Below are 20,582 nucleotides of genomic sequence, written 5' to 3' on the forward strand. Positions count from 1 at the left end.
TGTGGCTAAATCCAGCTGTTGTGTAAGAGTCTTTGGTTTTAAACTGTTTTATTGTTTTTTGCTTCTGCACCTATGTTTATTTTTTTATCTTGCGGTAAATAATGTTTATACTGTTTAATTTTTTTTTACCATTAGAGGTATGTTTTTATTCCTTGGTATGCTTGAGTGACTGTACTTTGCTGCTGCAACAGTGAAATTTCCCAGCTTGGGATGAATAAAGTATTTTCTATTCTGTTCTATTCTATTCTATTCTATTCTATGTATTTGTCCTTGCTTTGTCCATAGATTTCAGATTACAATGATCGCAAAGACCCTCACATGCTTTAGTGGCTGATATAGCTTTAAGTAAACGCACTCACACAAATCTTTTTCTTTTGACGTGTGAGGAGTGATCCCTCTTCTCAATACACCATCTTTGGTGGAACGCGCAGGTGCGCATCCCTCCGCAGGTGCGCTCGTGTCGTCACTGCCTAGCTACAACAGTCAGGAAGAAGAAAAAGATTTCCTCATCTAGTTGCCATGCCCGCACGGAGCTCGTTTTACAGTTGGTTTTAACGGCAATTTGTAACGTTTTAAGCTTTATTTTAGGGTTAGTGTGTTTTTGGGAAGAACAGGTAGAACATGGGCAAAAAGAAAGAAGACGAAAATCCAAACTCCGAGTACGGTGAGTTGACTTCACCCGTTAGTTTTCTCAGAGGACCCACTTTCTGACGCTGAAATTTATACTAAACAACACTAGCTACTAAACCCACTTTCAAAGTAGCTGGTTCGAACATAAACACAGTTGCTGTAATGATTTTTACTTGTACAAATAAAAGTTGTTAGATTTTTTTTTTTTGCAAATGATTAGTGTATGTCTAAAGAAGTTAAAACATTTTTCTTAATACCTCACAATTTAGTTTGTCTGACAACATCATTAAACTTGGTTGCTTTACAAACGACCTGGATATTAAGTAAATACGGTTTTATTACAGATGCATCAAAGCAGCTCGGACATTCGGCCTAAAGCAGAAGGACATGCTTGAAATAAACACTAGCTCTTAGCTAGCTCCAAATGTACATTTAAAACAGTTTTTTTTAGTAGCCTAAGTGATTTCCACAAAGGAATCTGAACTTGTGTAGTCACCACATGACTAAAAAGAGATAAGAGATAATAAAATCAATTTATTTTCAATTTTCCAATACTTTGACCACTCTTTTAAATGAGAGAAGACTTGTGCAAGCTTTTTAGACGCCAAGCTGCAAAAGATAACAGATTTATTTGCTATTTACTTTGTTAAAATAGACAAGACAATAAGATGATGTATTAAAATTAAAATTACTGTCTTTATTGTGTGTTAAATGTAAAAAAAAAAGGTCACCAATGACCGATACAACTTTAACATACTAAAAATAATTTGTAGTTTGTTTCAGCACTTAGGGTTTCTCTGTGTGCCTGGATCAATCTGGGAACAAGTCTATTGACACTCTGGGAGGAGGATTAGCAAGGCACCAGTAAACAAACCCTCCCTGGATGTAAATATCCAATTGAATATCATATCTCCCCAAATAACTTAAACACCAACAGAGACTGTGAGTGCAACAGAGCTGACATTGGTGCTATAACTCAGCCTCTGTTCTTAGTATGGAGACGTGTGAGCATTAACATGGTTCCAGTAGCTTGAGGAAGTCTTGCACAGTGACACTGTTGCACAGTGTTTTCCTCATGTTACACATTTTTCTGTTTAGACACTCAATGTTGGGAAATAAGTGACTGCCTTGCTGCAGATCATTGACCAGCAATTGGTTAAAACTGCTTGAGACAGCAGGGAAATGATTTATTATTATAGTTAAATCTTAAATCATTTTTGAACTATAACAATAAATCATGTCTGCTGTTATCAAAGATAATAGCAGAAATGAAATTCAACTGCTCCTCCACGTCTTGTAAGTGGTCCTTCAGGTTACCAATTAACAACATTGTCATGTTGTTTTACACAGTAATGGGTGAGGTTCACTCATAAACCACACAGTATCTACAAAATACTTCATTAGTAAACATTTTCACTTGTCCTGAACATCAAGTCATTGTTTTGTACTCAACTAAAATGTAAAAATCCTAAATTAGACAAGTTTCTTCGAGTCAAGGTCAGCAGATGACCCAAACACCCTTCCTTACTTGGGATTTTGCAAATCTATGTTGTGATACAAATGGTTTCTTGGATACAAGGTTTAAAGTTTTACAGCGTTCTTTCAGCTTTTTACAAGGAAATAAAGAGTCACAGAGACATTTTCCGTGTCATTTAGTCTAAACACACAACAGTGTCTCAGTTAAGCTGAAATGTGATACTCAAACATTAAAAGAGGCCAGTGAACAGGCCTTTGTTGATAATAATGCATACTTCATGTATTCAGTGACTGAAGTTTTAGGGACTTAAACACACTGTTTACAGGACATTTAAAAGTTAGTTCCTGAAATTCTCCTGTTTTGAAAGGCCGTGCTGTATCACTAGTTTGTGTCTGTGTTTTGTTAAATAAATGGCCACATGCATCCTGTTGTTAATATTTGCATCCTTCTCAGAAAACCTGATCTGGCGGTGCCAGCAGTATTGACACAGTCTCCTTTGACCATATTCAAATTACATGCAGCAGAGATAATTTTGTTCTCTGCAAAGAGAAATGATAGCAGGCATTGAGCTGCCCTCCATTTGAACAATTAAATTAGCATCAGTGTTAGTATGTGCATATAGGATCGGGATCAAAATAGCAACAAAGGAAAAACCTGCACATTAATCCAAACAGGATTCGCTTATCTGAAAAAAATAAACAAGTGTATTTACTTTTTGTGATCAAGTATGAATCAGATGAGGTTACAAAGCAAATTGTTCGTTATTAGAAAGACCTGTCATGTCCGGTTATTCCTGCCTGACAGGATACTGAGCCTCACATGTCCGACCGGAATGTTTTGAGGTGGAATCTCTTCTGACACATTTTCAGATTGCTTTGTGCCCAAAAAGAAATGATTGAATGTTTTTAGACTTGCTCCTCTGAAAAAAAGCCATGAATTCAAATTATATTCAAACAAGCCTGAGCTTCTAATGTCAGCGCTGTGCCTTAAGATGGCCCTCATTCTATTTACTCTCTGCACCATGGTTACACATACCAAGGCTAAAATTATTTGAGATAAACAACACCCCCTGGAATCATTGTTTGTCCTAGCTGGCAGTCTTTCTGTCTGTTCCAGGAAGTAACAATGAGTCAGTTCTTCCCTGTAATACAGTCCCTATGTCGAGTGATTATATCTGTCTGTAACCGAGCCATAAAGTATTTAACAAGATTCTGTTTGAAAAATTTTCCTCATCCGTTTGTGATGCAATAGCTTAAACCTATGTAGGGAATATAATAACAACACTTTATTGCTTTGGTGCAGGAACACCCTGTTTTTATTGAGGACGAGTAAACATGTCACTTAGTTACTTAATTCATTACCGGAGGTCAAAATGTGCACCTTAACACAGTTCAGAGATTAAATCAGCCGTGTATTTCCTTATGGTGAAATGGCAGGTCACGTGTTTTTTTTTTTTTTTTTTACAAAAATGACGTCAATGATGTCACCACAAACAAGGAAACTGCTGATTAATGCTACTTTGCTGTTTTCTTTTCACAGGAGAACCGGCTCAGTTTGACCCAACCTTCAAAGGACCCATAAGGAATAGGTGAAGTCTACTTAAATCCCAGAATTCTCTGTGGAGTTTCTGATTCCCTGTGTGGCTCTTTGTGTTCACGTTTATCATCTCCGAGGCAAACTTGTTAGGCAAATCTGTGACTTTCCACTTACACCTGTTGCTGTCTCTCTCTCTCCTCACAGAGGGTGCACTGATATAATCTGCTGTGTTCTGTTTATGGTCGTCATCCTCGGCTACTTAGTGGTTGGAATTTTAGGTGAGAGAAACCTCACAACACCAATACACAGGCCCCACCATTATCAGGCATTCTGTTCCACCATTTATTGTTTCTGCCACTTCTACATACAACTCTTGCAAAAACTAGTTACAGTTCAGCATTTTGGGAAATGCATTAAGATCCCATTGTTGTAGAGGAAGTTTGAGGACAGCACCACTACCACTCTTGCTAGAAATAACTACCTTTAAAGAGAAGTCATTCAGTTCAGTTAATGTGGGACAAATCATTGACTGGACTGAATGAATGAAAGTGTCAAGCACACAGTGAGGCACCAACCTTTTTTAAATTATCTTCAAAGGAGGGACACACTCCCATTAACCGTTGTTGGATACTAGAGACTGGAGTATAGCTTCTAATCCTCCGCTTCTGTGCCGAACTGTCAACAGCTGTTTTTTGTTTAAGCATCCAGACAGAAGCAATTTATTGCCCGGTCATCAAACTCATTCCAGCACTCTCTCTTATCTAAAGTCAACAAAGCAGCATCATAGGTCACCTTATGTGTGTCATCAGCTACTATTTCGCAAATAATCAGCTACGTCCTCCATTTCAGGCGATTAACAGCTGATTGCTAATTGCAGAAGTCTGCTAATGGCCAATTGATATGATTTGAGAAGCAGTGGCCATAGTCTATGGATTGTGTTTGGTAGCTAGGACTAGTAACAAATGGTTAGTTTTTAGTTTTAGTTACATTCAGTTTCAGTCTTGCTCAGATACCCGCACCTGAAACCTAATCCCCCACACTTTTATAAAGCATGCTACACCCCTGGGACTAGTAACAAATGGTTAGTAGTGTTTTTAAATTATATTGTAAATTTCTTCATATTCATTTGTCATAGGTTTGGTTCACTGTGATTTTCAACTTGTGCATTTAAAACAGACTCCATAGAAACAAAGAGATGTCAACAAAATGTGCTCCTGTTGTGCCCTCTTGTGGCACTTGTTCTACCAGCCACATCTGATTTAAGTAACAACCTGTGTTTGCTTTTACTTATTCAGCATGGCTGTACGGAGATCCAAGACATGTTCTTTATGCAAGAAATTCAACTGGGTGGTTCTGTGGCACTGGACCGAATAAGTAACCTAGTCTCTCTTTTTATTATTTTAAATTGAAAAACTTTATTCAAAGTAAGCTTCTTACATTCTTTTCTCCCCCAGGGACAGATCCCACTTGTTGTACTTTGACATCCTCAAATGTGCTACATCTGTTAATGTGATGGCTACTGCTCTTAATGGTTTCCAGTGTCCAACCACACAGGTAGATGCTGGATTTTGTCCTAATTATATTTTTTTTGTCTGGGAGTATCCACATGAATAACTGTCCTTTTTCATATCTCACAGGTGTGTGTAGAAAAGTGTCCTTCTGAGTTTGGCGGTGTGGCAATAGGATCGTATTTACCAAATGTAAAGCCAAAGGATGTTTTTAACCAGGCATTCTGTGTGCCATCCATAGACCTGGCAACTACTACGTTGGTAAGCTTTTTTTCGTTGGATCTCCTTTAGTGAAGTAAAAAATTACGCTTTTTTATTAACTTGATGTTTGAAAACTTTTTCAGACTGTCCAACAAATTGTGGACAAGGAGCTGTGTCCTTTCTTCTACATTCCCACAGTATCTCGTAAGTGAACATATTAGTGTTGATCTGATGCTTTTTTTTTTTTTTTTTTTTTTTTTTTTTTTACAATTTAGTACAGTTTTAACCCTTGTGCAACGTTCGCAAACACTACCCTTATGTGTTGTTCGGGACAAAAACGTCCCCTAACTTTAACGGTTTTAAAAATATATCAGATAAATATTTTTTGAATTTTTTTGCATAGACCTTTTAATTAACTTCAGTTCTAATCAAAAGTAGTGAAAAAATCATTTTCCCGTAAAATTAAGCTTGTTGAGCAAAAGTTATTCAATTCGCTCACATATTGACAAAGTTATGGCCAAAATAAACAGAAAAATTACTCTCAGAGGACAAAAATGTCCCGAACAGTGCATAAGGGTTAAGCTGATTTCATGGTTTTCTCTCTGCTGCTAGTGCTGGGGAGATGCTTGCCTGATGTCTCAGCACTAGGAAACATCCCTGATTCGTTCTCCAAAATTCCTGGCTTACCCTCCTCACTCAATGACACCGCTGCTCTCATCAGGAATGGCACTGGGTAACATTCCTTTTAGAAATCACTTCACTGATTACTGTATCTATGAAATAACCCACACACTTTAATAATCCTACCTCTTCTTGTTCTCATTACCAGCACAAGGTTGGTGAATGTGTGAGTTGTTGTGTTGTAGTGTAGTGCAGCTGGTTGTAGTTGACATCACAGCAGCCAAAATGCTCTCTTGGGGTTTGCAGTGTTAAACCATTATGTATCAGCTGTGCTAATTGTCTGGGATTTTCTCAGTTTCCTTAGTATGTCTTGTTTTATTGTGTCCTATTAGAGATGTAGTGGAGAGAAAATAAACAAAAAGCATTTCCAGTATGATAATTGGACTCACATTTTCTCTACTACTACATTACATCTAGTGGCAGACTTTATAGAATACCGTAGTTGTTGTCCTTGATCATTTCACAAACATCTTTGTACGTTAAATGTTTTCATTTTCTTAATTTTTTACTGTCTTTATTTTATTGCGTTTTTAGTAGATGAAAAGAGAACTGCCGCCAACTGTGCTTTCTTTTTCTACATTAGTGATGTTGTGAATGGCTTCAATGCCAGGGAGGTTGGTGTTCGAATCTTTGAGGATTTTGCATCATCGTGGCCGTGGATCCTCCTGTAAGTGTCCAAGTTGAGTCATGTTTTACAGGTCAGCAGCACACATACACATTCTATTTGCCGTTGTGATGTTTTGCTCCACTCCTCCTGTCTCAGTGGTCTGCTAATAGCCATGGTGGTCAGTATGCTGTTCCTGCTACTACTGAGGTTCACTGCTCCAGTTGTGGTGTGGGTGCTCATCTTTGGAGTCCTGGGTGCTGGAGCATATGGTAAACACTTGTCTTAAGTTGTTTTCAAGGCCTCTGTACAGCAGTTCTCTTATTTTTATATGTGTGTATTGTCACAGGTAAAGTATACAGTCAGTTAGGGTGGGAGTGTATGTTCAATTTAGGCTCTCAGATCAGATTCAAATTGATATCTCCTTCTACTTTGTAGGAATATGGCACTGCTACTGGGAGTATGACAACTATAAACGAGCCTCTGCTACCATCACTGATGTAGGATTCACCACCAACTTCCAGACTTATCTGCATGTCCAAGAGACATGGCTGGCCTTCTGTAAGTTGTATTATTTATTTCTTAGACTGTTGGTGTATTGCCAATATTGCTGTGTGTTAGTACAGAGTAAATAAGTGACATATTGTGTGTGTTTTCTAAAAATATTTGATTGCCGTTGCTAGGCAATCAAACTATTGCTTTTCACCCTCTTTTTTCTTTTTTATTCTTCCGTAAGTTTTTTGGTGCAGCGTATCTTCAGCATACATTGACCGATTTCAGCCATTCAACTATCAAAATGTTCATCTCACAGAGGACATTCTGTGTCAACTTCAAGTTTTTTTCAAAATGTATAGTTTTTCAAATATTAAGCGATTTCTTCGTCATCTGCCAAATGTATCGCCTCCTACAAATTTCAAGCTACAGACTCCAGTTTAGTCTTAAAACGCTCATTAGATGCTGCTCTATCAAATTACATTTACATTTGTAAATTACATTTACAAAGAGGTGAAAAAACAAAATATTTATGTATCCCTGTGTGTTGTTTGTTGTGTTGGGATACTTTTGTTTACATTTTATCCTCTTCTGACCCTTTCAGTGATCATCATTTGTGTGGTGGAGGCCATCCTCCTGCTGACCCTGATCTTCCTGCGGACCAGAATCCTCATAGCTATCGCCCTCATCCAGGAGTCCAGCAAGTCAGTTATTCAGTAAAACACAGGCTTAACTTCAGTTATCACAGTGAATCTATGTCAAATTTTAGATTAAGCTTACTGGGTTCCTTAAATGATAGACATAATAAGCATGTTCGTAACTTGCTGTAAAGATGATGTGTGTGTTCACATTCTGCAGAGCAATCAGCCACATGATGTCCTCTTTGCTGTACCCTCTGGTCACCTTTGTTCTTCTGCTAATATGCGTTGCTTACTGGGGTGCCATTGCTTTGTATCCTTTTAATTTAAGTATACTTGTGTGTGTAAATGTTCATATGCTTTTACTTTGACTATTCACAATCCTCAACACGCCATAGTTCTTCTCTTAAACTAATGCATGCAGATATTTGGCGACTTCAGGAAGCCCCATTTACAAAGTGGTGGCTCTCAACTCCACTGCAAGGGGCTGTAAAAACATCATTGGCAACGTGACCTGCGATCCTCAGGTGAGTGGGCAGAATTGGGAAAATGTGTTCCATCTGGTTTTGTAGTTAAAAACAATCTTGTAGATATACTGTAGAGTATAATTTTTAGTCATTTTACAGTCACATTTAAAAAAATCTCTTTCATTTATTCATCTTCTCTCAGAACTTCACATCTTCAGATTACCCAGACTGCCCCTCTGCCAGCTGTATCTTCATCAAGTATAATGATGAGGGTCTTTTCCAGAGGAACCTCTTTAACCTGCAGATCTACAACGTGGTGGCATTTCTCTGGTGTGTCAACTTTGTCATCGCCTTGGGACAGTGTACGCTGGCAGGGGCCTTTGCATCCTACTACTGGGCCTTCTCTAAACCAGATGATATCCCATTGTTCCCTGTGTGTGGCAGCTTCATCCGCTCACTCAGGTAGGTTAATGAGCTGCAGCTGCTTGTGACAGTGAGCACGATTTATATCTTATAATGATTAAAATGTTTAAAAAAAACTAAACAAAACCTGTGGGCTGCAGTTCTCATGCTATCTCTAGGGGGCGCCTTTGATCTACAAGGAGGCAACAACAGCACCTAATCAAAGATCTGGAGCACATTGATTAAATAATTTAGTCAGCATAATCTATCACCATGGAGTCTCTATCTTGTATTTTTTTCTCATACAACCAGTGATATATGATGTTTTTAATTTCAGATACCATGTGGGCTCTTTGGCATTTGGTGCATTGCTTCTGACCCTAGTGCAGATTGTGCGGATTATTCTGGAGTATATCGACCACAAAACAAAAGGTATGTGCCAGTGCACCTACATCATGACTGAGGGACATTATAAAAACTCAGCGCGCAGCATCCAGTCTAAACTCTCAGTGCAGCATTAGACTCCAGTCCTCTGTCTCTCGGCCCGGTTTGTTTGCATGGCCCAGAAACTATTGTGTAGTTTAATGATCTTTTATAACGGAGGAGCTCTCACTCCTTGGATCATTCACGCTACTGCATACACACATAAACATGCAGTGATGCGGGCGATCAGTAGAGAGTGTATAAAAGATCTTTGGAGCACCCTCAGGATAGATGATAGAAATATTTTTCAAAGGCACACTTGCTTCTGGCTCTGATGCCGCAAAACTGAACCACTTCCAAACTGCCCTTTTCAGGGGCTTTTCTACCGGCTGCTATGTTGTTTAAGTGCATCTCTGGATACAGGTGTGGGAGGGCTGAGCCCACTTTGAACTATGAGAGCCCACGATGGAAATTCAAATCGATTTACATGGAAAACAGCCCAGCCCTAGTAAAACTTTTCATGGTAGGTCAGAAGTTGATTGATTGAAATATTCTAATATTTGTCTTCTGTCCTGAAGGGGCACAGAATCCAGTTGCTCGTTTTATATTGTGCTGCTTGAAATGCTGCTTCTGGTGTCTGGAGAAGTTTATCAAGTTCATCAACAGGAATGCCTACATCATGGTAAGTATATTAACTAAATTATATTAAATTATATTGTACAGTTTTTAATACACAATTGCAGCATTATAAGGAGTAATTGCAACAAGTCACAACAATAATCAGATATTTTGGTGGAATAAATAGAGCTTATAGCCTGGTTTAGATACAAATACTGACCTGTCCAAGAGCAGTCACATTAACGTTGCATTGAGAAAAAAGATCACTCCTATTCCCCTCAGATTACTGAATCATAACACAAACTCTGGATCTGAATTTTAGTCTCTTACTTACTCCCTTCTTTAGTAGGTAAAATATGCTTTGCTGAATCTTGTTACATTATATATAATGTTGCCGTCATTAAACACACCTGTGTTTTCTTGACAGATTGCCATTTATGGTAAAAACTTCTGCGTCTCAGCCAAAAATGCTTTCATGCTTCTCATGAGAAACATAGTAAGGTGGGTGCAGAAGTTACTCTTTCTCTGCTCCAGGGGTCTTATTCTGCCTGTTGTCTCCTTTACAGGAATACATTTGCATGTGTTTGAGATTTTCCGTGAAGTGTTGGATTTCTGTGTCTCCTCTCAGGGTTGTGGTGCTTGATAAAGTGACGGACCTACTGCTGTTCTTTGGTAAACTCCTGGTGGTCGGAGGAGTAGGTGAGGATGACTGTGCCACATTAGTCACATTTTTCAGTGTTGTTTAAGGTTTTATAGCTATTCAAGGCATTTGTATAATTATTATTAATGGGCACTAGACTCTTTTAAACCCACTCCAGTGGATAATATTCACCTGTATATTCACTAACTCAGTAACCCTGTCTGTTTGTATATATATTATTATATATGGCACCATTATATATGGTGCCAAACAGAGGTTTGACAAAAAAACAAACCTCTGCAAACATGTGACAACAGGCAGAACTAACATTACAGGATTGAAAAAAGATCCCAGCATGGGATAAATGAAGTATTTCTACTCTATTCTAATTTATTCTATATTGTACATGTTCAAATGACCTCCACTGGTAAGCTTTCATTGTAAAATCACTTAATAGCTGTCAGTTGAAACAGGAGATCAGCAGACAAAATAGATTTTTCTGTCCTTTGTGTTAAATGTTTACAGTTTAAGATAAATGTGCACCTGTAATGTCCCTGAATCCTTTGTTTTTTCCCCAGGTGTTTTGTCCTTCTTCTTCTTCTCGGGGCGAATTCTGCTTCCAGGAAACACCTTCCGCTCTGAAACCCTCAACTATTACTGGATGCCAATTATTGTAAGTGACAATTGTCGTTGTCTATTTTTAAGAGTATATTGATTTGACTGATTTTTTTTTCCTCTTCCTTTCTGCCTTGTTGTAGACGGTGGTCTTTGGTAGCTACCTCATCGCTCACGGGTTCTTTAGTGTGTACAACATGTGTGTGGACACACTCTTTCTCTGCTTCTGTAAGTAAAAAAAGACATCTGAGCATAAAATTGTCACAGATTTTAAATTAAATTAAACTAAAGTCTATAAAGGAAGGTATAAATCTGATTCTTGTTTCATCTCTTGATCTGTCTCTCACAGTGGAAGACCTGGAGCGTAATGACGGATCTGTAGAGAAGCCATACTTCATGTCCAAAAACCTCATGAAGATCCTCAACAAGTCCAACAAGGCACCAAAGAAGGGTAAAGACTGACCTCTCTGAAGACTGATCTGTTCACATCCTCACCTCTTAAAGTCTCAACAGCACACAAACACAGCGTTTTTTTATCATTTAACTACAATGTTCCATGTTCTTCCACAAGTACGTTTACCGAAACTGATTTGCTTATTTTGCACGTTTTCATGCACATGTGTATGTGAAAGGACAACTTGTGTGAAAACAGGTCATGTGAATCTTTATTTTAGGCACACAACATACCGTTTTCTTCTTATGTTAATATAGTTCCTAATTTGTCTGGTAATAATTGTTTGTGTCATTTGAAGGCTACAGTGCACAGCCTCCTTGCAGTGAGAGCATTTATAGCCTTTGGCGAAAGCTTGAACTTGACATAAGTTCAAGTGGAAAAACTAAAGCTTGAAGTTTTGTTAATGATTCTGCAGAAGGACCAACACATCCTGTTAAAGGGCTTCAAATGTAAAACTTAGCTTTACATACAACTTTTACTGTGATGTCCTAGCAAAAAGATATGCAACATATTTTTAGAAAAAAAATGTAAAGTTGTAAATATGACACAGCAATCTAAACCTATTACTATATAATAATGCTGTTGTGTCCTTATGTTTTTTTTAGCCTAAACATCATCTTTAGTTCAGGCTCTTTGATGCAACTACACAACTCAGATTAACAACATGAGCTTTCTAGTTTTTTTCCGGTGTGAATCAGAAGACAAAGAAAGGAGGCTGATTTCCACTGTCGTTCAGTATGCTGTAAAGAAGTCAGTCTATCAACACCCTGCTGCTAAGATACGTTAACAGTTGTAATCATAATTGTAGGTGTGCTCTAGCCCTCTAGAGGACTTGATGATCAACATGCAAGGATAACACAAAGTTACTGATTTAAACAAATTTTAATCTCCTAGACCATTTGGTTTTGCACAATGTCTCCATGTTTAGTCTGTTCAAAGACTTCCGTCACTTGTGTTAGTGTTACATAAGCCCCAGAATACAAAGAGTAACTTCAACAGACATGTATGCAAGAAATGACGAGCCTCACAGCAACCACCCAATCCATCCGACCTTGGTTAAGGTGCTGAAGACTAGATGTGTTAGAAAATTGCATGAAGTCAGTTAGAATTGGCTGAACAAGAAGAGCCTCAAACCTCCTTGATGATGCATTATTGATAACACAGATTGAAAGCAAGAAGAAAAAAGGAGGAATTAGTTGATTTGGTGCCGTTTTTAAACTCAAAGACAAGATTGAATCTGGATTTTAACACTTTTTACATTTCTATACAAGATAAAAGCATATTAAATTTGTACAGTTAAGAAGAGGGAACTTTAACGTGCCATCATCCTCAGTTTATATCACATTAGCAGGGAAGGACAATTTTTCTGTTGTGACAGTGGAAAAGTCATTTAAACAAAGGACTTCTGAAAGCCAGGAACTGACCAGTTCTTACTTTACAAGTGTGTCTCGAAGGTCTTATTCTCACATTACTCTCCTTGGCTGGTAGTCCAGTCAGAAACATGTCAAAACAGCATTTACAATATTCATATATACAAATATATATGTAGACACACTCACTCAGACACAAACAAAACAAAACTGACAGACGTGTTTGCTTTTTTTATAATTTATATAATGGAGAGATGCAATCCTGCAAATTGTTTTCACCTTCAAAATTCAATTTTACAGCATTGCATCCGGCTACTTTGATTAGCCAGAGCATTTCACCTTTTTGTTTTGTGCAAGTCAGACAAACTACCAAACAGACGAAACTACGAGGATGTTCAGGACAGCTCAAATTACTTCACAGTGCAATGGCAGTTTTTGTTAAGACAAATGTATATATATAAAAAAAAAAAAAAGATGCGTCCAGCTGTGCCTTTTCTGGTGAATTCTCAGGAGGAAACTGTCTATATGAATATGTCTCATAATTCCCTCCTCAAGCATCCTACATAACCCATCTGCTACTCTTTGGCCTTTTAAGAGATAGAATTGGCAGCTACTGTTCAGTAGCCACTCTGTCCTCCCTGTTTTAACCCTGCATTCTTCTTCTAAAACACAAAAATCTTTCTTGCAGCTCATACAATACTGTCTCTTAACACCAACAGTGACACCCTTAAAGTGTCCAGCATCACTTCTTCTGTGCACGTATATATACAGGTGTGTGCAGAGAGGGAGGGTGTGTTATCTTCCAGTGAGTGTTTTGCATAAACAAAATAAACAGAGCAGCACCGAGCTCCACTTTTAGTGAATGTAAAGCGAGTGTGTGTCTGTAGGCCGAATTACGGTAAGTGTGTGCGAGTTGTATTTTTTGTTTGTTGGGCTCCTCCCTCCCAGTTATTGATCCATTCATCCACACACACATCCATCCACACATCACACACTCAGCAGCCAGAAGAAGAAGAAGATGGCCACGAACAGGAAGAGGGAGTCTTGCCAGTTGTTATTGCCGTTACCCTGGTGATCAGCTGCATATTGGTCTAAAGGTGGAGGAGAAGGGTGTTAATGCCGAGTCTCAGGGGACGCTGTGTTTGGATCTAATTGTGAAGCTTGAAGCTGTGATTTCATGGAGCCCTTAATTATCCAAACAACACAAACACATTCATTTAAACATTTTACAAATATGTACACCTTTTCTGTGCATCTTCACTTTCAAGGTTTAGCAATTCCCGACTGTATCTGACTGGAAAAAAAACACAACCCTCCTTTTGATATTTATTTACCTGCTCTGTGAAAGGGGTCGTTAGTGTTGAAGACTGTGGTGAAAAAGCCGAAGGGAAATGCGCCGATGCCAAAAGACATGTGAAAGCCAGTGTCCCCGAAACCCTGGAACATCTGAGCACAGAGAGAAAGATCTGAAATATGTTATATTTTTTCCTCAATTGCCTGCAAGATGTATTTTTTTACTGAACTACACCCAGCAGTGTACATCCAGCCTGTGACAGCATGACTGGTTGTAACATAGTTGCTGGTGTAGCTCAGTAAAAAAACAGTTTCTAAAGAAAACCTCTCACAACAACATCTGGGTCATAATTTGTCGGAAGAGAAATACATGTGAATATGTGAGTATAGCCAAACTCACCCCGCCTCTACTCTCAGGCTCTGTTCTCTGTCCCTGAGGCCGTGGCGGTGTTTTCAACCTGAGCAGCAGAGATTGGTGATAAAGAAGCAACTATAAAGACACAACACACACACACACAGATGGCCTCAGCGTACCGGGGGTCCTCCTGGCTGGAGCTCCCTCTGCCATACAGTGGGATGACTTTCTCTCTGCTGATGCCTGCCTTACACACAGGACACTGCTGCCTGCTTGGCCTCGTCTCCAACCACTGAGAGAAATCACACATACAATAAATGTGTGAACACTGTCGAATTACTGGGAAAAAACAGCAAGGCGTTTTTAGTGTTAGTTTCTGGTTGACTGTAAAGCTATGGTGGACACACATTTTGGGCAATGTAAAGCTGTACGTGGTTCAGTAGTGAGTGGTGGTGGAGTATGAGAGAAAGCTGCAGTACACGGAGGTATTAAGTCCATTAGCATCTTTAAGCTGCACTAAGTCAGGTGCAGCTTCGACTCTGAGGTTACATCACCCTTACACTTAAACTAACACACACTTATTGTGTCCCCTCTGGATTGTGCAGAAATCCACAGACGCTCTCTGACTCAATATCAACCCAAATCACATTCATGTCTCTGAGACATTTTTTGTTTTATTAACTTAAAGCTTAGTTTATGTAAAACCTCTCTTTGTTGACAGTAGGGGGCTTCTTAAAGTGAAAGAGTAAACAATTAAGTAACAATTAAGTGTTAATGTGTTGAAAAAAGGAGAAAATACTCACCTGATGGAGGCAGGGCCAGCTGTAAAGAGGCAATGAGAAACAATTCATTAATTTATGTTCTATCGGTTCCTTTTTTTTTTTAAAGAAATCTTAGCTTTAATAGTTTTTTTACCCACAAATGTATCAGAGCTTCAGTTCTAAAGCAGAGGTATAATCTGGTGACACACTGTGAAAGTGGTCTGTTAGTATTAATTGGCTCCATCTGTCTGCTGAGGCTTGGCTATGCGGCTGCTGGCCGGGCAGGCCAACATGCTGCTGCATGCTGAGAGTTCAGGAAGCAGACACAGGGACAGAAAAATCCGTTGGATGTCCAGGATTATACCAGAAAAATGATCAAAATGTCAAATGTTTTACAAAACACTACTTTACATCCATTACCTCTGCGCAAACAGATGTGCTGAGAATAATATTACACTTTTTACATGAGCATGGAAGGCAATTTATTAACTAAAGAGGCCCAAAGAAGATGCAGTAACTGCTGTGAGTAAATTCTAAGCTATAAAGTTTCTCTTGTTTTCTGATTCTTTGTGAGATAAACCTACAGTAATATGCCGAAAAACAGGTAGAGCTCGTTTCTTCCACATCATAACCACAAAACATTTAAACACTCATCGACTCGTCGAGTCCAACTAAAAGCTTAAATAACCAGCTGGGATAAACTAACCATGGAACAAAGCACAGCTTCATAGCACACACATTTCAGGGTTTACAGGCCAGTGTACATACAGCATGACTTTAAGTGCCAGCTATCAGGTCACCGCTGAGAATCACATTCCTGTGGTCACAGCTGAACAAAGTGTAACATTACAATCCACTCTGATCAAACATGTAGGTGCAGGTACAGTGCAGACAATAACAGCTTTATTTTCAATGAGTGAGTGCAGAGCGCTGCTCACTGTACCACCACAGAATCCTCTATGTGACCCAAAAGCCACTAAAATAAGTCTCGTTTCATAACAACAGACTGAAATAATGCAACCCAAGACAACAGTTTTGTGTTCTTAAATTGGTTGTATAGATGCACACTGCAAGTAAACACAGAGCGTGGTGGTTGCCATAGAAATGAAGGCTCTCCCCATTTACAGATATGCAGTTTATAATGAAAAAAAATCTGATGTGCAGATGTATCCCTCTTTATTTTTTAAGTGTGTTATTTCTTCATCATTCAGTACTAGAGGAGATTCAGCTGCACAGCAGCCCGTGTGGACGACCTCTCCGGTCTACTCCACTGGGGTTTCACTCAGTCTTGCGGTAAAGATGTCACATGCTCATTAACCTCCAAGTATTACTGTGACATTAATGTCTCGCACAAATCATCCCTCTGGTCTCTGAACAGAGTCAAGGCAGTGCTGCTTACTCAGTTACTGAAACATCACATAATTCAAGTAGAATCACTTCTTGACACAATTTCACATATATTTAAAACATGTGACTAAGATGAAAGAATTTTTGGTACTTTACTGAAATTTTAACCTCAAGTTGCAGCAGGTGAACTGATGTCAACACCTCTCTTCCTTGCTGACAGTTTCATCATCATGTTACACATGACTTCAGAGAGCAGGGGGCATGCAAGTAACCTGGCAACAGCATTACATCAGCACAAAACACAGGAGCTTTAATATATGACTGTGTAGCAACTATAAACATTACTACAGAAAAGCTTCTATAGAAAAGTACAATGAAATCACAGATTGTATCTTCCCCTCATGAATCAGTGTTTAGGCCTCACACACTGCAGTCTGCTAAAAACAGGGCAGTCTCTATATACTTGTATATACTGAGCTTAAAAAGATGCCATCTGATCCAACAAACCTGCATTGTTAGGAAGCATAGGGTCATTTGAGAATATCTTGTTGTCTTCAGTAGGTTTCTGTGTTGTGTAAACATCTCAGCAGTGAAAAGGAGATCCCTTATAACCCCTATAATCACCAGCACCTCGCTATTTAAATCCACCCAAGTTTCTGCTGCCAAAACACACCAGCACAGCTTGCCATCATTTAAAATCTACCAACAACAGGCTCCCACGACTTCCTTAGAAACACTCTTCTGACTTTTACTACTGATCATAACAGTCTTAATGTTTGACCCCAATTCTACTCTCTTGGCCCTAATCTCACATTAGCCTCATCTTGCCAGGTGGCACAGCCATCATGAATGGAAAGCACACAAGTAGCATGTGTACATTTTCAACACAGTGGTTTGAAGGTTGAGCCTTGCATAAGACTTAATCAAAACAAGACAGGAGGAAAAAGGGCAAAAAAATTACACCTACAGGCCACTTTCTCTATGAAAAGCACAGTTGCCACTATCTACAAGTGCAGATATTGACAATATCTGACAGCTTAACTGTAACAGGATTTGTATGTGTATGAATAGCTGAACTGATCTGAAAGCTGCCAATGATCTCCATGCGGGTTAGAAAGCAATTAATGTGTCACAGAAAGTGTGAAAGGAGTGTGAGTCATCTGTGACCTCTGACCTCCATCTGATCATATGATATGAACAGCCTGGACCTCAGCGAAGCAGTAAAAACACGCTTAATAATGAAGGCTGAAGTTCAAACACTCCACTGTCAATCACCACAGCACTGACAGATAAAGCCAACACCCTCCACGGGAATATCAAGCGTGCCTTCTTGGCCGCTGTCATCTCCTGCATAACGCCAACTGATTAACGGGGCGTCGTGGAGCGTGATTCCGTCGTCAAATTACTCAAAAGCAGGCCGCACAAACACAAACAAAAACACACATGAACACTACCCCGCCCTCCCGTCCCAGCATCACTTCGTACCAGAACAAGTGGCCGCACAGACTGATGACAGCGTCCCTGGCAGTGTCCAAACATATGTTGCACTCGAAGGTGGCCCTGTCTCGCTCCCGTTCGCTCTCCCCGCTGCCGCTGCCGCCGCTGCTGCCTCCTAGCCCGTCGCGGTCGTTGCTACTCTCCCCGGACGGGAATCCTCCTCTGCTGGCCGGCCCGCCGTCACTCGATGACCATGGACCCGCGGCCGCCATTATGTTTACTATACGATTAAGGAAGCTTACGCACCGAGCCAACCCAACCCACACGGGCCCGACCCGAGCTAACGTTAGCTGTGAGTCAGAGATATCCGCTACTGCCACCGACAGAGCTAACGCTGCTGCTGCCTGTCTACCAGGGGACTTCCGTTTCCGGAAACGACACGGGGCGGGGCCAACGCGGAATAATAATAATAACAACAAAACAGCAAAGGAGGAATAACACATATCACTTTTCGTTCTCGATGTTTCTCTTGGTACAGGTTGCGTGTCTTAAAATTAAACCAACTTTCACATCAGTAAAACAAAACAACACAAGTTGAACGTCACAGAAAGAGAAGGCCGGAACTATTGACACAAGTTTTGTTTCTGTCCGGAGCCATTAGAAGAATGCGACTTCAGCGTGTTAGTAGTGTCCATGCTGAATTTGGCTATTTTATTTTCAATATATCCATGAGAAATAGCCACAAAACGATTACACTGAAGTGAGAGATCTTTTCTTTACATGTTTGTTTTCTGAAGAGGTTTTAGACTAGCAAGCTAATCTGTGCAACTATGAAGATCAAGCGACAGAAACAAGCCAAGAAAACGATCAGTTTCTACAAATACAACTTCAACTTCAGGGAGCCTTTTCAGATCCTCATCGATGGGACTTTTTGTCAAGCGGCATTAAAAAACAAAATCCAAATCAAAGAGCAGATGCCGAAATATCTGATGGGGGAAGTGCAGCTGTGCACCACAAAGTGAGTAGATTTACCTCAGGACATGTAATCTAAACGTCACTGTGCGTTCTCTTCTAATATTATATTATCTCATCCTATTGTGTTTATGCTCAGCTGTGCTTTGAAAGAATTGGAGACACTTGGGAAACAGCTGTATGGAGCTAAAATCATCCTGCAGAGGTTTCAGGTCAGGAAATGTCCACATTTCAAGAACCCAGTCTCTGCTTCAGAGTGCCTGCTGTCCATGCTGGAGGAGACGAACCCACACCACTACTTTGTTGCCACACAGGTAAATACTGTGTACAGGGACAGGGGTGCATATAAAGAGGTTATATTTTTAGGTGGTAAAATATGGGCTATTTGTAATTTTGCTGCAAAATAAGTGGGAGTAGCTGACACATCTTTGGTGTACATCTCTTCAGGACCATACAGTGACCACAGGCCTGAAAAAGATCCCAGGCGTCCCTCTGCTCTACATCATCCTCAACACCATTGTACTGGACAAACCCAGTCAAGCGTCCATCGACCATGTCCAGGCCGTCCAGCTGGGAGAGTTGGTTAGCCTGTCCCAGCAGCAGAGCATCCGCAGCCTGAAAGAGGAGCAGGGCATCAGCCAGAAAGACACAGAGAGGAGAGGGAAGAAGAGGAAGAGGAAGCAGAGCAATCCTAACCCGCTTAGCTGCCTCAAGAAGAAAAAGAAGAAAGGCCTGCCAACACAACTGCTGAAGAAAACTGAGGAGGGGGAGAAGAAGAAAAGGAGCAGACACAAGAAACGAAGGACTGAGGGAGGAGATAACACGGCTGCTCCTGCAAGTACAAACACATAATCTGAAGGGAAGACAGAGACTTGTTCATAAATATTATTTGAAGATGTCAAAAATGTTTATGTAAAAATAATCCCAATTTAACATTTTTTTGATGTCACCACACAAAATAAACTAACGTTTACTACACAAAAATGCATTTTTAAATATTGGACACAGGCAAACTTATTTTGCATTTATACAAAAAAGGCATGTTAACAGGCACATAGCTTATAATATATAACTTCTACGTCATATGATATACAACTTTCAAGGAAGTAGATTTAAAATCATTGCATTCAGGTGTCTTTTCAGAAGCACAAAGAAGTGGAAACACTAGCTGTCTGCTTACATTGTGCACTGATGATTATTTTTTTTAAACCAGACATAATATTTTAATGTGTTCATCTATCGTCCAAACATCCATTCAGACTTCACTTGGTCCTATTCTCAAGCTGCACTGCTCTTTGAATCAATGATCAAATCTGTGAATAAAAAAACAAGCATTCTCTTGAACGTTTGTGCAGGATATCACAACAATAAATCAACGCAGCCAGAAGTGACACATCAGAGCACAACAACTGTATGATGATTATCTGTATACAAAAAGATGTCAAGTAATTCTTCAGATAAAAGAAACACAGCATTAAAAATAGTCCTTCGGCAAGGAATTGCACTCAAGTAAAATATTTCAACATGCAAGACCACCTACAGGCTGAAGCGATGCTGTACAAGCTGTGTCCCAATGGGTGTAGTAATTACACATTACCTTGACAAAGAAAAAATACAAATAAATATGTTTAAATTCTTTTTACTGGGCCTGTTTCAGCAAG

The 20,582-nt window shown here is 39.6% G+C and overlaps 3 protein-coding genes across 3 annotated transcripts; 2 read left to right on the forward strand and 1 right to left on the reverse strand.

Moving 5' to 3' along the window:
- Positions 1–442: 442 nt before the first annotated feature.
- On the forward strand, positions 443–11,963 carry slc44a4 (solute carrier family 44 member 4). The gene is made up of 22 exons (XM_028395546.1): positions 443–664; positions 3,647–3,695; positions 3,848–3,921; positions 4,939–5,017; positions 5,098–5,197; positions 5,281–5,412; positions 5,496–5,556; positions 5,965–6,085; positions 6,617–6,700; positions 6,797–6,909; positions 7,076–7,198; positions 7,734–7,833; positions 7,988–8,080; positions 8,192–8,294; positions 8,437–8,696; positions 8,974–9,068; positions 9,638–9,741; positions 10,105–10,178; positions 10,306–10,376; positions 10,896–10,990; positions 11,076–11,160; positions 11,282–11,963. Exons 1-22 carry the CDS (start codon positions 622–624, stop codon positions 11,392–11,394), a joined length of 2,172 nt encoding a protein of 723 aa, XP_028251347.1. The 5' UTR covers positions 443–621; the 3' UTR covers positions 11,395–11,963.
- A 734-nt stretch (positions 11,964–12,697) lies between these two features.
- On the reverse strand, positions 12,698–18,368 carry rnf5 (ring finger protein 5). The gene is made up of 6 exons (XM_028395580.1): positions 17,998–18,368; positions 15,208–15,226; positions 14,584–14,696; positions 14,450–14,507; positions 14,091–14,202; positions 12,698–13,847 (listed from the first exon to the last, which is right to left on the reverse strand). Exons 1-6 carry the CDS (start codon positions 18,219–18,221, stop codon positions 13,744–13,746), a joined length of 630 nt encoding a protein of 209 aa, XP_028251381.1. The 5' UTR covers positions 18,222–18,368; the 3' UTR covers positions 12,698–13,743.
- Positions 18,363–20,559, forward strand: utp23 (UTP23 small subunit processome component). Its single transcript, XM_028395571.1, has 3 exons — positions 18,363–18,967; positions 19,061–19,235; positions 19,369–20,559. The coding sequence occupies exons 1-3, from the start codon at positions 18,780–18,782 to the stop codon at positions 19,771–19,773; spliced, it is 768 nt and encodes a 255-aa protein (XP_028251372.1). The 5' UTR covers positions 18,363–18,779; the 3' UTR covers positions 19,774–20,559.
- The last annotated feature ends 23 nt before the right edge of the window (positions 20,560–20,582 follow it).

Source organism: Parambassis ranga, chromosome 2 (assembly GCF_900634625.1).
Source record: "Parambassis ranga chromosome 2, fParRan2.1, whole genome shotgun sequence".
Classification (NCBI taxonomy): Eukaryota; Metazoa; Chordata; class Actinopteri; family Ambassidae; genus Parambassis; species Parambassis ranga.